Below are 15,084 nucleotides of genomic sequence, written 5' to 3'. Positions count from 1 at the left end.
TCTATGTAAGAAACAAATCTTATATACAAAAATAATTCCCTAACCTTATACAATATAATTACTTAAAATAAAAAGATTTGACATTTTTTTTAACACAAATATTTAACATATTTTATATCTATCATATATTTTGTAATCCTTTATTTTGATCAAAATTTGTCAACTATATTTTTAAAAAAAATAATTTGTTCATAAAAAGCTAAATATAATAATATTTTAATAATTTGTTCATAAAAAGCTAAATATAATAATATTTTAATAAAAGTTATTAAAAATAACCGTGCATGGCACCGGAACTAATCTAGTATGATTATATGAAACGATATATATATATATATATGTCATTGTGTTATTGGCTTTAACATACCAAGATATTTTCTCTTTCATTACATACTTTAATACGGAGTTTTTGTTTTTTTGATTTTTTTTTTTGGAATTATTTGTGAGGTTAAACTTACATACAATACTCGCTCTACCTAACGTAAGCTAACTTGGAAAGTTTATGAAAATCCAGCTAAATTCTAAAAGTACTCAATTTTGGAAATTCTCTACCAAAAAGGAATAAATCTTGGAAGCCATGGATATACTCTCGAATGAAATATGTGGTTACACATGTCTCTTATTATTATTTTGATTTTTATACTATAGGTATTCAGATAATTTGATTAAGTATGCATGTTGAATTAAAATTATAAAAGGTTTTTCTCGATGTATATTTTAAAATTATTAATCATTTTTAAAAAGATTCTATATATTGAGATTACAAACTATTGGGTCATCTAGCCTGATCAAACATTATTCATACTCTTTTTAATCATAATAATTGATTAAAAAGAGTGTATGAATAATGTACGAGTTCAAAGCTCCAACCCCTCAAAATTTACTAAGTATCGAGGGAAATGAAATATCAGTATCGAGATCTAGATGATACAAAGTACTCCCTCCGTTAATTTTTATTTACAACTTTTGTCATTTTAGTCGTTAACTATTATGTGCAACTTTCTATTTTATTTCTATTTTTAATACACAAAAACCCTGAAAATTACAAATTTACCCTTAATTAAAAATTCTGATTTTAATAATTTTACTAGTGGGTGGGCCAACTTTCTCTCTCCAAACACTTTAATCACTTTCATTTGCTAGTGGGTAGGCCAACTTTCTCTCTCCAAACACTTTAATCACTTTCATTTACTCCCACTAATGTTTGCCTCGTAAACTGCAAAACCCCCCAAAATTGCAAATAAAAATTAACGGAGGGAGTATTAGAGATAGAAAGCATAAGCTACTTTATTTTTTTCAAGAATCATGAGCATGTTTGACAGAACATCTTTATATACTTTTTTAACGAATTATTCTGTTACATGTAGCTCCATAATGTTGAAAATACTAGATTAGGGAACTATTTTCTGGTGCACCAAAAAGACAAACAGCTAATCAACGTACTTCGTTTGTTTCAAAAAAAAGAAAAAAAAAGAAAGTACTTTGTATATATTATTAAATCAAAAGAACATTCCTGATTTTCTGATCATGTCCGCTTTCAACTATTTCATTAATTTAAGCCAAGATAACTGAAATTGGAATATGAATACTCTTTATCACCTCAGCATATGCTTTGGTAGTTCGCTAGTTCATGAAGAAAGAAGTAAAAGTTACTAAGTTGTGATGAAATCTTAGATTAATTATGAACAATTTCTTCATGCCGTTTTAATATAAACTTATATTTTCTCGAGAAAATACTACGTCTACATGTATAATTAGTGTCTATTGTATAATGTATACCATAATCATGTACTTACCAAGCAAAGCTTGGTGGATTTGGAGGAGAACTCACGTTGTTATTTTGAGGTCACAAGTTCGAGCCCCACTAACTACAAAAATGCTTAGGAGTAGGGGGATTTCCTTACCTCCCCCTCTAATCTCAAGCGCTAGACTGACTAAACCTGTGAGGTATATATATTTTCGTCTTTTGTATTTCATGTTGGATATGACCCACTACCACCAAAATAGGTCAATTAAATCTCATAAAGAATAATTTGAAGGGGTCATAAACTAATGATTGAATTTAATTAATTTCATGTTATATGGTTTAATAATATTGTGTTGCGAATAATTCTGACTTTTATTGTCTTTCACAACAATAAGAAATAAATTTACATATCACAAAATTTGACTACTCCTATATTTGGTGTTGCCAATGCCAAAATATTTGCCATTTGAAATAGGGGGTGGAAAATAAGATCAAGGAGATATCCGAAAACTAATGATTAAAGAAATTCATTTCATTTTTGTGCTAACTCAAACTCCAAAGTAAATATCCGAACATATGAAAATATCTATTTGTTTTTTTTATTTAAATTATTGCCTATCCTTTCATTTTTTATCCAAAATAATGTACTTAGTCAAATTCCAAAAACCTAATCTAAAATCCTCTCCACATATATTAAAATCATTTAATAGGGAAACGTGAACCCAATCCGTTAGATATGGAGTAGTAATATTCTCCGTCTCTTTTTTAAATTTTTATTTTAGTTTTAAAAAGTAATATTCTCCATCACATACCAAAAACAATAAGCCAAATAAAGTTATCAAAAACCAATTTAAAATAAAATTTAGATCAGCCCCCTAGCAAGAGAAAAAAGGGAGGTCACAGAAATAACGAGAGCAAAAAAGCCATTTTTTATGACTTTGTTTTTAAGAAAATGACATACGAAGTAGTATATAGAAAGGACATGCATGTCGACTTGCTTTGCTATATTGTCTATCTATAACAGAAAGGTAAAACAAAATTTGATTGAGCGTCACTACTCTCACCAGCTCCGTTTTAGGTTAAGTTTGACTAACACATTTGTCATTGATCATTAATATTTATATATGCAAATTTGATATCTTAGAAATTGATATCATTCTTAAATAAATCTTACTTTGTAGTTCATCGATACTACATGTATGTACTTGCAATATTCTACAAGAATCTTACTTTTTATAACTTTGTTTTTAAGAAAATGACATAGGAAATAGTATATAGAAAGGACATGCATGCCGACTTGCTTTGCTATAATGTCTATCGATAACAGAAAGGTAAAACAAAATTTGATTGAGCCTCACTACTCTCACTAGCTCCGTTTTAGGTCAAATTTGACTAACACATTTGTCATTGATCATTGATATTTGGCCAAATTAGAAAATAACACCTGCCAAAAAACCCGATTTTGATTATAACACCAAAACATTTCGAAATTTTATTATAACACCTACAAAAATCCCAAAATTTTGGTTTCACCACCCACTAATTAACGGACTTTTGGATGGAAACCGTTAGTGAGGCCTGCCATGTACACGTGTCAGCTATGTATTGGTTAAAAAAAAATTAAAAAAAAAAAATCTAACCCCCTAACCCAGCCAGCCCCACCACCGGCACCACCTGCCCAGCCGCGGGCATCACCTGCCCTCGCATAATCCGGCGAAATCAGCCCCAGCCCAGCCCTACCGCCAGAGCCACCCTAACCTAGCCCCTCACCTGAAACCACCCTCTTTCTCCTCCCGCCAGAAACCGACCCCTTCCCTTAGCCTCACCAAGAACCCAACCTCAGCAGATTCCGGTGGTGTTGCTGCGCAAAAACCGCTGAAATTGCTGCGAAATTCAGCAGATTCGCTGGTGGTTCTCCGTCAATTCGCAGGTGGTTGTTCGGAAGATTTCGTGGCTCAAGAAACCGGCTGAAATCCTGCAGAATCCGGTGAGTTTCGTTAGTGAAGTTCCGGCGATTTCGCTGCTCAGGAAACCGTCAACTGCAGGCGTTTTCGCGGAGGGTTGTGGTGGGTGGGGGTGATTTTTCGGGGAGAAGGAAGGGGGAAGGGGATTTAGGGGGGGGGGGGGCTGATGTTGGTGGGGGTGACGGTCGGTGGTTTCGCCGGTGAAGGAAGGGAATCCGACGACAGTTGGGGTCTCCGGCGGTGTAGTGACGGTCGGCGGTGGTGGGGCTGGTGGCTGGGTTAGAGTGTAGGGTTTTTTTTTTTGTTTTTTTAATTTTAATTTTTTTTAATTTTAATTTTTAAGCCAATAAACAACTGACACGTGTTCCTAGTGGGTCCCACTAACGGTTTCCATCCAAAAATCCAATAGTGGGTGGTGAAACCAAAATTTTGGGATTTTTGTAGGTGTTATAATAAAATTTCGAAATGTTTTGGTGTTATAATCAAAATCGGATTTTTTTGCAGGTGTTATTTTCTAATTTGGCCTTAATATTTATCTATGCAAATCTTCTTAGAAATTTTCATTGATATTATTCTAAGAGAATCTTACTTTGTAGTTCATCTATATTACATGTATGTACTTGTAATATTTTAATTTATGATTAAAAAAATTACAATTAAGGTGAGTCATGTGAATTGTGCAAAAGTCAAATTGTTGCATCTAATCAATCTAAAGTAAAGGAATTTATCAATCTATACAAGTAATATTTGTTAAAAACTTATGAAGTATAATCTAGCACTGTTATTTGTAAAAAATAAAAAATATAAAAATAAAAAAATCAACACTGTTAGAAATTATTTTATGCGGGCCTTTTAAAAATAAAAAGTATAGAGAGGTATAACATTTGGAGAATTTTTAGGCGTCTTTAACCAAGTTAAAATATTACTTAATTCATATAATAGTGTCTTACTCTCAATCATGTGTTATGTAGTCGGTGAGGCTCGAACTAATGACTTCAAAGTTATAAGGCGAGTTACCCACCAACTCCGTCAAACTTGCTTAATTTTTAAGTCTAATAATTACGACTCTACATTACCCCACAACCCCACTAGTCAACTAATTTTACCCAACATGCCCATAAACTACCAATTGTATCAAGGCAAAGCTAATGAGCACTCCCGAGACGTTAGATTAGAGAATTAAAAGTGGAAATATTAGAGTAAATCTAACATTAATTACACAAAAACAGAATGACGCGTAATTTTATCATGCATTCTAATTTAATACAATACTTTAACCAATATAAAATTAGTATGTGAATTCCTTATCTAACACCTTACGACGCTTATTAGCAAGATCCTTCTATCAAATATCAAATGCATGATTTATTTGATTTAACAAAATCACTATTTTCATCACATTATTTAAGTAAGACCGTTCCAGAAAGTGAATATTTGTAAATTTTTTTCCTTCCCTCTTTCTCTCTCCTACCCTACAATTCGCCACCTGTAGTTACGCTCTCATAACTGTCAATCTTCTCCTCTCTCCTTTCTCTCTCTCCTACGCCATTTATTCATCCTCCCTTCTTCTTCTTCTTCTTCCAGAAAATTACAGACTCAAATTCAATTTCACAGAATTTTGCTCTGAAATTGAAAAAAAATGGCGGGAAATGACTGGATAAACAGTTATCTAGAAGCCATTCTAGATGTTGGAGGTCAAGGTATCGACGCTTCTAATGGCAAAATGTCGTCGTCTTCACCATCTTCGTTGCTTCTTCGTGAACGAGGGCATTTTAGTCCTTCTCGTTATTTTGTTGAAGAAGTTATTTCTGGCTTTGATGAAACCGATCTTCATCGCTCTTGGGTTCGCGTAATGTTTCTTTCTCTTTCCTCTTTTTCTGATGATTCTCGTCGTTTTTATTGATTTTTGTTTTCTGGAGTTTTGTTTTGGTTGGTTTTGTTTGATGAATCTCATATATTAAATTATTTGATTTCTTTTTCTTTTCTAATTGCGTAATTGTGGAGTTATGTGGTTGGGTTGTAAGTTTATTGGAGTATTTTATTTATTTGATTTACGTGTTGTTGTATGATTAGCTATGATTGAGTAGTTTATTGATTTTTTGAATTAATTATTTTAATGGGAATTGGAATTTATTGAATTCAGTGAAAAAAGGTTGTTATTTTTCTACTCAGCATTTGTTTATATGGAAAATTACTTGGAGGACTTGGGACAAATTGTTGATTAGAGTGTAAATAAGTCGAGTCAAAATAGGGGTGTAAACGAGTCGAACCAAGTAGGGGTGTAAACGAGTCGAGCCCAATATTGGGCTGATAGTGAAATGTTAATGTAATATATAGTATGATTGGACTTAATGGAGCTCATTTTAGATGAGCTCTTACTTTGTTTGAGTTTAATTAATTTGCTACTGGGTGAGCTGAAGGTTGTTCAAATGAGATCCCAAAATGGTCTTATTTTAAAGTTAATTGTACAAATTTGTTTACACACTGAAATAAATGTAACAAGATCCTACCTGATAATTTATTTCTTGTAGGTATAACCCACAATTACGGTCAAACTTCTTATTTTAACCACAAAATTTGTAAGTGCGTATTTTAAAAAATGGAGGTAGTAATTGATACACAATTACGCATAGAACCTAAAATTTGAACAGGTTTTACTAGAACTGTGTGGACTAGACTTGCTGATTGCGTTGAAATGATGGATGTAACTTGTAATTATAGTTATTGAAGTAAAAGTAGCATAGAAAAACGGAGGTGGTATTAGTAATTGATATACAATTACGCATGGAAAATAAAATTTGAATAAGCTGTTGGCAAAATTGTGTGGACTAGACTTGCTATGTGCATTAAAATGAGACACTGAGATCTTAGTAAAATCAAATTTGTTCTGAGTAAAATTTTAGTTTGCTTGGCAACGAGACCAATTTGAATGTGGATCACTATTTTGGGACGAGATAAGCTAATCACAGAAATGAAAAGGCAGAATATTTCCAATATAGATTAGCAAGTTATTATAGAAGTATGAATGGTCAGTGACAGAGATGACTGTTGGCATTAGCTGAAAAATGGAACAAGTATTGAGGGATGTACGAAACTACTGTAATAATGGATTTGCTCGTAAATCAGGAGTACTAACGAGCACGGTTATACTTGGATGAGGTTTGGAAATTTTCTGCTGTTTTCACTATAAGAAATATAAAGATTATAAATTTTATTATTGATTTACACAAGCCTAGAGTTATGGCTAAATTAGTGGAGCTAAATTAGATACATTGACTAAGAAGATTAAATCAGAATTTAATAAAGGAAAAGATAAACATAAGATAAATGCAAGATTATCTTCTAATATGCCCCCTCAAGATGGACGGTCGTGAGACTAGACCAATCTTGGAATGTAATGTAGAGAACCGAGTAAGGGCTAGGGGCTTGGTCAGAGCATCAGCAAGCTGATCATCACCACTGATATGTTGTACACGTAGAGTGCCTAGCTGAACTTGTTCACGAACAAAGTGAAAAGCAAGTGCCAAAATGCTTCATTCGTGAGTGAAAAACCGGATTTTTGGAGTAGCTTACAGCACTTAAGTTATCACAATATATAACCGGTTTGGCAGAGAGAGTAACCTTCAACTCAGTGAGCAAAGAAAGGAGCCAAAGTACCTCTGCCGTAGTGGAAGCAACGGCTCGAAATTCAGCTTCCGTGGAAGAGTTTGCAATACCTTGTTGCTTTTTCGAGCTCCAGGAAATAGGATTCTTTCCCAAATATACAATGTACCCAGTTGTAGAAAGAAAAGTGTCTCTATCACCAGCCCAATCCGCATCAGTGAAAGCATGAAGTATTGGAGGAGAGTTGCGGTGTAGAGTAAAACCATGATCAAGTGTACCATTGCGATAGCGAAGCAAAAGCTTAAGGGCAGCCCAATGTTGATCAGTTGGACAATGCATGAATTGTGACAGTCGATTAACCGCGTAGGCAATGTCCAAACGTGTGAGAGACAAGTATTGGAGAGCACCAACTAAGGCACGATACTCAGTTGGCTTGGGCAGTGGAGACCCAGCATCAGCAAAAAGTGGTGGATGTGCCACCATTGGAGTGGAGACGGGCTTAGCATCTGTCATATTGGCTCGAGCAAGAATATCTCCAATATATTTACGTTGACTTAGAAATAGGCCATGCTCATGTGGTAGTACTTCAACACCAAGGAAGTATGACAAGGGCCCTAAATCCTTCAAAGAAAACCGTGAAGCAAGAGTGTTGATTAGTTGTTGAAGAGCATTAGGAGATGGTCCTGTAGCAATAATATCGTCAACATAAACAAGCAAATAATAACTGATTCCATTGCAATTGTACAGAAACAATGAGGGGTCGGCAACAGAATTCTGGAACCCAACTGAGAGAAGGTATGTGGGAAGCTCAGTATACCAAGCACGTGGTGCTTGTTTAAGACCGTAAATTGCTTTGCGAAGCTTGCACACATGATTGGGCTTATCTTTGTCAACAAAACCCGGGGGTTGAGCCATGTAAACATCCTCATGGAGAGTACCCTGAAGAAAAGCATTATTAATATCAAGTTGCCTAATTGACCATCTACTTGAGATTGCTAGTGAAAGCAACAACCTCACAGTTGATGGTTTAATCACAGGGCTAAACGTTTCTGAGAAGTCAATTCCTGGACGTTGAAGAAAACCTTTGGCAACAAGGCGGGCTTTATAGCGCTCGACCTCTCCATTTGGCTTATACTTGATACGATATACCCACTTGCAGCCCACCAAGTTGGGCGTATCATTAGGTGGAACTAGGACCCAAGTTTGATTGTTTGTGAGGGCATCAAATTCAGCAGTCATTGCAGCCCGCCATTGAGGGTTTTTGAGTGCTTGAGTGATGGTTGTGGGTTCAACATGGGAAGTGGTTGTGGTTGTGTGATGGGCATATTTTTTATTTGGTTTAACAATGTTGTTTTGGAGTCGTGTAACAATGGTGCGAGGTGGAGGAGGGGATGGTGGTTTTGTTTCGGTTGAGGACTGTGTTGCGAGATTTGGAGGAGTTGAAGATGTTGGAGTTGAGGAGGGTGAGGTAGACGTGTGTGAGGGTGAGTTAGTCGTAGGTGTAGTGGAAGTGGAGGGCGTAGGAAGAGGGTCAGAGAGTGTAGTAGGGGAATTGGGAAGTGAAACAGCATCACGAACTATGGGATGAGATGGATGTAATACCGGCATGGGTAGGTTTATGCTCACCCATTCATCAATGGTGGACAAGGACGCAGAGGAAGTAGATTTGCAAAGGGTAGAGTAAGGAAACACATCCTCCACAAATCTTACATGCCGTGATGTGTAGATGCGATTAGTTGAAGGATGTAGACAATAGTAGGCACTTTGAGTGGGGGAATAACCTAAGAAGACACATGGTAAGGATTTGGAGTCTAGTTTGTGAGAGGTGTAAGGTTTGAGCCAGGGATAACAAAGACAACCAAAGGCACACAGTTTGTGATAATTAGGTGAAACACCAAATAATTTGTGATAGGGAGAGGTGTTGTGTAATGTCTTGGTGGGTAAACGATTAATAAGATATGTGGCTGTGGCCAAAGCATGAGGCCAAAATGTGATGGGCAAGGAAGCATGAGAGAGGAGTGCCAAGCCGGTTTCAACAATGTGAAGATGTCGACGTTCGGCATAGCCATTGTGCTCCGGAGTATGAGGTGGAGATGTGAGATGGGAGATTCCATTCGAGGATGAGGATAAGTATGGTGTGAGCTTTTCAAACTCACCACCATTATCGGAAAAGAATTGTACAATCCTACGTTTAAAGAAATTTTCAACTAGAGCCCTAAAACGTAAGAAGACATCATATGTATCCGATTTCTTTTTGAGGGGATAAAACCAAACGTATTTAGTAAAGTGGTCAACAAATATAACATAGTATTTGAACTTGTCATAAGAGAACACAGGAGAAGTCCAAAGATCCGAAAAAATTAAGTCCAAGGGTGCATTAGATGATAGAGTAGAAGAATGAAAAGGGAGTTTATGACTCTTATTAATATTGCAAGCATTACATCCATTAACACGAAAATCAGAAATTGGAAGATTAAAACTAGACTTCAATAATTGAAGAACTTGTTGAGATGGATGCCCTAGACGGTGATGCCAGGGGTGCTTAGGAATGACGGTTGAAGCGAAAACACGAGGAACCCTAGGAAGCCATTCATAGACACCAGCTTTAGTTGGACCTTGGAGGAGGATCTTCCCCTGTGAAAGCTCCTTCACACAAAATAAAGAAGGTAAGAACTCAATTGATGTATTATTTTCTTGACAAAATTGAGAAATGGATAGAATGTTGCGAGAAATGGAAGGAACATGAAGGACATTAGAAAAATTAAAAACAGCGGTGGGAGTAGAGATAGAGAAAGAACCAGTGTGTTGAATGGGAAGAGTAGAGCCATCTCCAATGACTAATTCTTCTGTACTGTCATATGGTGCATGGAGAGATAGGTTAGCCAAATCATTAGTAACATGATGAGATGCACCACTATCAAGGAGCCAAGCATTAGAGGGAGGAGAAGCAGCTGTAGCAACATGAGCCTGAGGGGCGTGAAATGGAGGAGTGTAACCTTTGGAAGGAGTACGGGTATAGGCAGGAGAGGGAACTTGGATGGAAGGATACATGCCTTTGAATGCAGGGAGTAAGTGAGAGTGTGTCCTTGTTCTCGGCACCACTGACACTTGCCGAGAAATGGACGGTGTGGTGGGGTAGGAGGAGGTGGGTTCGGGGTAGCAGGATATGACATATTGGTAGGAGAAGGCGCAGGAGACACATGAGGCATGGATGATGATTTAGAGGAAGACTGTTTGCGATGATGCATAGCATTCACCGAGGCAGGGAAGGAAGAGGAGGGTGGAGCTACGGGAATGGTGAGTTCTTTGGTGATTAATTTTTCATGAAGTTCCTCAAAGGAGATGGGAGTGTCACGAGCATTGACAGCATCAATCACAGACCTTAATTGGTCATAATCAAGACCATTGAGGACTTTGTCAATAAGGTCCTCGTGGTCCATGGGTCTTCCCATAGCAGCCAGTCTGTCGGAGCATTGTTTAATTGATTGCATGTACTCAGAGATAGATTGAGTAGTATGCGTGATCTGGGCAAGATGGGCTTTGATTTGCTTGAAGTGCCCACGAGACGGATTGGCAAAGGTAGAAGCCAAAATGTTCCGGGCTTCATGAGATGAGGCAGATTGTGTGATTAAGGGTACTAGGTTTTGAGAAAGAGTGCCAACAATAGCACTAAATACTAAACGGTCTTGGCGATACCAGGCTGAGGCAGCAGGGTTGGGTGCAGGAGAGCCGTTAGTAGTGATTGTTTTGGGGGGAGACGGGAAGGTTCCATCCACAAACTTCCACGCATCGTACCCAAGGAGTGTGGCCTGAAGATGAGTTTTCCAGGCGACATAGTTGGAGGGAGTAAGTTTGATGCAATTCTGGACATTGATGACAGTGAAGGGGGTTGCTGGGTCATCATGATTAGGAATGGTAGTGGCAGACATGGTGATAAAAAGGAGCGGAAGCAAGGAATAGGATCAAAAACCAACTGATACCATATAAGAAATATAAAGATTATAAATTTTATTATTGATTTACACAAGCTACAGTAGCCGTATATATATAGATACAATATTAACAACTATAGAAAAACTAAGCCTAGAGTTATGGCTAAATTAGTGGAGCTAAATTAGATACATTGACTAAGAAGATTAAATCAGAATTTAATAAAGGAAAAGATAAACATAAGATAAATGCAAGATTATCTTCTAATATTCACTGGCTTTATGTTACTGTTGGTTGTCAGTTCTGAAATCAAGAATTTTGTTTCCCCTGCTTCTTTAAACATTGGTTTGTACTTTGTAGTATGATATTTTTCATAGAAATAATCTGTGTTGTTTTATTATGTAATTATTTGCTTTTCCTCCTCCCTCTTAAAATTATGTCGATGCGTATTGATTCATTTAGTTTTGACTGTGGAGTGTGGTAGTACATTGTAGGATCAACTTTTTTTTTCCTTTATCTTGGATTTGAATGCTGTTTCTGGTTACTAGTTTGGCATTCTGAAGATTTCAGTGTTTCCCTGTTTGTATAGGCTGCATCAACTCGCAGCCCTCAAGAGAGGAATACACGGTTGGAGAATCTGTGTTGGAGAATATGGAACTTGGCACGCAAAAAGAAACAGGTACGATTAATTTGCTCTATTTTGTTAGTTACCAAGTATTAGAATAGAGGGCCTAAGGGATATGCAGGTAAATATTCTTCATAAATGAATTTTCATTTGCATATATATTAATTTTGCTTTGTTACATGTGCAATTGATGTCAGTTCTGGATGGCTTTTTCTGCTGCCGTTATTTTTCTGCTTCTCATATGCAATTTGTATGTAGATCGAGGGAGAGGAAGCTCAGCGTGTGGCTAAACGCCACGTGGAACGCGAAAAAGGTCGCAGGGAAGCTACTGCTGATATGTCCGAAGACTTGTCAGAAGGAGAGAAGGGAGACACTGTTGCTGATATGTCATTTGCTAGTGATAGCACTAAAGGAAGAATGCGTAGAATAAGTTCGGTGGAAATGATGGACAATTGGGCTAGTACCTTTAAAGAGAAAAAACTCTACGTTGTGTTAATAAGGCAAGAATAGAGATACATGGTTGTTTAGCTCTATGTTTTATTCATATCTATTTTGATTGATTTTCTCTAGAACAAATTTCTTTCAGGGCTGAGTTAGATTGAAATACTTGTGATTCTTGTTAGTTTATTGTTTTTAACAATCAATGTTGTTGCAGCCTTCATGGCTTGATACGTGGGGAAAATATGGAACTTGGTCGCGATTCTGATACAGGTGGTCAGGTAGTTTTTGCGTTTTATTCTAGCATTTTTTTCATTTTGACCTGTTGTCTGCATATAATAATGTTTACTGGAAGATTTATATGTGGTTTGACATGATATGTCATCATGATTGTTACTCAGGTAAAGTATGTAGTAGAACTTGCAAGGGCACTTGGGTCAATGCCTGGAGTTTACCGCGTTGATCTACTGACAAGACAGGTTTCAGCTCCAGGGGTAGATTGGAGTTATGGTGAACCTACTGAGATGTTGTCTCCAAGAGAGATTTCAACAGAGCAGCTTGGAGAGAGTAGTGGTGCTTATATTATCCGCATACCATTTGGGCCAAAGGATAAATATATAGCAAAAGAGCTACTTTGGCCATACATTCCAGAGTTTGTCGATGGTGCACTAAGTCACATAAAACAGATGTCCAAGGTTCTTGGTGAGCAAATTGGTGGTGGATTGCCTGTTTGGCCAGCTTCAATCCATGGGCATTATGCAGATGCTGGAGATTCTGCTGCCCTTCTATCTGGTGCTTTAAATGTGCCAATGGTTTTTACTGGTCACTCCCTTGGACGAGATAAGCTTGAACAGCTGTTGAAACAGGGGAGACATTCTAGGGAAGAAATAAATGCTACATACAAAATAATGCGTCGCATAGAGGCTGAGGAGTTGTGCATTGATGCCTCTGAAATAATTATCACCAGTACTAGACAGGAAATTGAAGAGCAGTGGCAGCTCTATGATGGATTTGATCTAGTTCTAGAACGCAAACTAAGAGCTAGGATGAGACGTGGTGTGAGCTGTCATGGCAGATTTATGCCCCGTATGGCTGTGAGTGTTCAATACCTTTTTCTGGAATGATCTATAAGACTATCTACATAGACCTGCAGTTATCTGTTGTCTTTTTTCCCTTCTCTGTGGCTTCTTTTTTTGTGCTTGTTTGTCATAATTATAATGGAGGTTTTGTAATCATTCAGAGAATTCCTCCTGGCATGGAATTTCACCATATTGCTCCACATGACGTTGATATGGAAACAGATCTTGATGGACATAAAGATAGCAATGCCAATCCAGATCCACCAATATGGTCTGAGGTCAGTGGAGCATTTCTGTGTAATATATCACTAAGAGATTTTTGTCTTAGCTTTTTCTTCGTTTTTAGCTGGCTAGTGTTTTGTTTTAGTAACTTGCTATGCAGTATGGGTGGCTTTGACATATGGATAATCTGCATCCTTCTGACCCTATCTCTTGGCAGATTATGCGTTTTTTTACAAATGGGCGCAAACCAATGATACTTGCTCTAGCCAGGCCAGATCCAAAAAAGAACCTTACAACGTTAGTCAAGGCTTTTGGTGAGTGCCGTCCATTGAGGGAACTCGCAAACCTGGTATGTCTATCTGATCTTATTGTCTCTTTGTGTGTATCATAGGGCATCTGACTTCATTAGTTCTATAAAAGAATTGCTTGTTACATTAGGCTAAGTAGGCTAATAGATTATTATGTCCATCTCAGAAAGAGTGTTGTGTAATTCTCTCTTTTCTTCTTACTCTTCCAGACTCTGATTATGGGAAATCGTGATGATATCGATGAAATGTCTGCTACAAATGCATCTGTCCTGATATCTATTCTCAAATTGATTGACAAGTATGATCTGTATGGTCAAGTGGCATATCCTAAGCACCACAAGCAGTCTGCTGTTCCTGATATATATCGTCTGGCTGCCAAAACAAAGGTACTAGAATTTTCAGGTGAAGAGAGTATGTACCATAATTTAAGCTTTAGTGGCAGACATCAGAACCACAATGTCTGTTTATTTAGCTCTTAAGTAGCTGGCGTTCGTTGCCAATGGGCTTGGTGTTGGTTTTAGTCTTGTTATTAACCTTTTAGTCATGCTTCCACGGGTCATCAATTCAATGAAGATCAACTGATTATAAGTAGCAGGAAGCTTTCAATGAACATTTAATTTGATATTTCTTTCATCAGCTGTCCCTTTTTTCCAGACAGTAACTTTAACATTATACAGCCCAAAATGATTGTCTACCTTTTTAAAATGATCTGGCCATAGCATTATGCTTAAGTTTCTTCCATAGTATTTACTTTTTCAGGAAATAGTCGTCACATTCTTCCTATCTCTCATGCTTAAGGATATATTTATATGTAATATAATTGAGCCATTCCCTTTTGTTCTCATCACTTGGTATATGCATCTTGGAAAGTCCAATCATAAACTTTACAAAGTATGTTCTCTCTATCCAAATTAGCATGATTGATGATTATTTTCAACAAAGGGAGTATCATTTGGATTGAGTCATGGTTACATGGATGGTAGGGGCTTATATATGCTGAAGCATTTTGAGTCTAGACTCTATGTCTAACAAGGCTACTTTCATGGCATACTGAAGCTAAGTAATGCATGCAGTACATTCTTACTGTCATAATGATTTTATCCCACTTTTTGGTGTTTTGTAGGGTGTGTTCATCAATCCTGCCTTTATTGAACCATTTGGACTGACT

General features: G+C 36.9%; 1 protein-coding gene across 1 annotated transcript in view; it reads left to right on the top strand.

The window, feature by feature from the left end:
- The first annotated feature begins 5,126 nt into the window (after positions 1-5,126).
- LOC110705371 (sucrose-phosphate synthase) overlaps positions 5,127-15,084 on the top strand; it is a 12,748-nt gene continuing 2,790 nt past the window's right edge. The window contains exons 1-9 of the mRNA XM_021883222.1: positions 5,127-5,560; positions 11,834-11,923; positions 12,128-12,369; positions 12,525-12,588; positions 12,709-13,401; positions 13,548-13,664; positions 13,826-13,957; positions 14,126-14,302; positions 15,040-15,084. The exon at positions 15,040-15,084 is cut by the window's right edge and continues 9 nt beyond it. Coding sequence (XP_021738914.1) covers positions 5,351-5,560; positions 11,834-11,923; positions 12,128-12,369; positions 12,525-12,588; positions 12,709-13,401; positions 13,548-13,664; positions 13,826-13,957; positions 14,126-14,302; positions 15,040-15,084 — 1,770 coding nt within the window. The 5' untranslated portion in view covers positions 5,127-5,350. The remainder of the gene's footprint in view (positions 5,561-11,833; positions 11,924-12,127; positions 12,370-12,524; positions 12,589-12,708; positions 13,402-13,547; positions 13,665-13,825; positions 13,958-14,125; positions 14,303-15,039) is intronic.

This window comes from Chenopodium quinoa, unplaced genomic scaffold (assembly GCF_001683475.1).
Source record: "Chenopodium quinoa cultivar QQ74 unplaced genomic scaffold, ASM168347v1, whole genome shotgun sequence".
Classification (NCBI taxonomy): Eukaryota; Viridiplantae; Streptophyta; class Magnoliopsida; order Caryophyllales; family Amaranthaceae; genus Chenopodium; species Chenopodium quinoa.
This window is presented reverse-complemented; position numbering and strand designations above follow the sequence as displayed.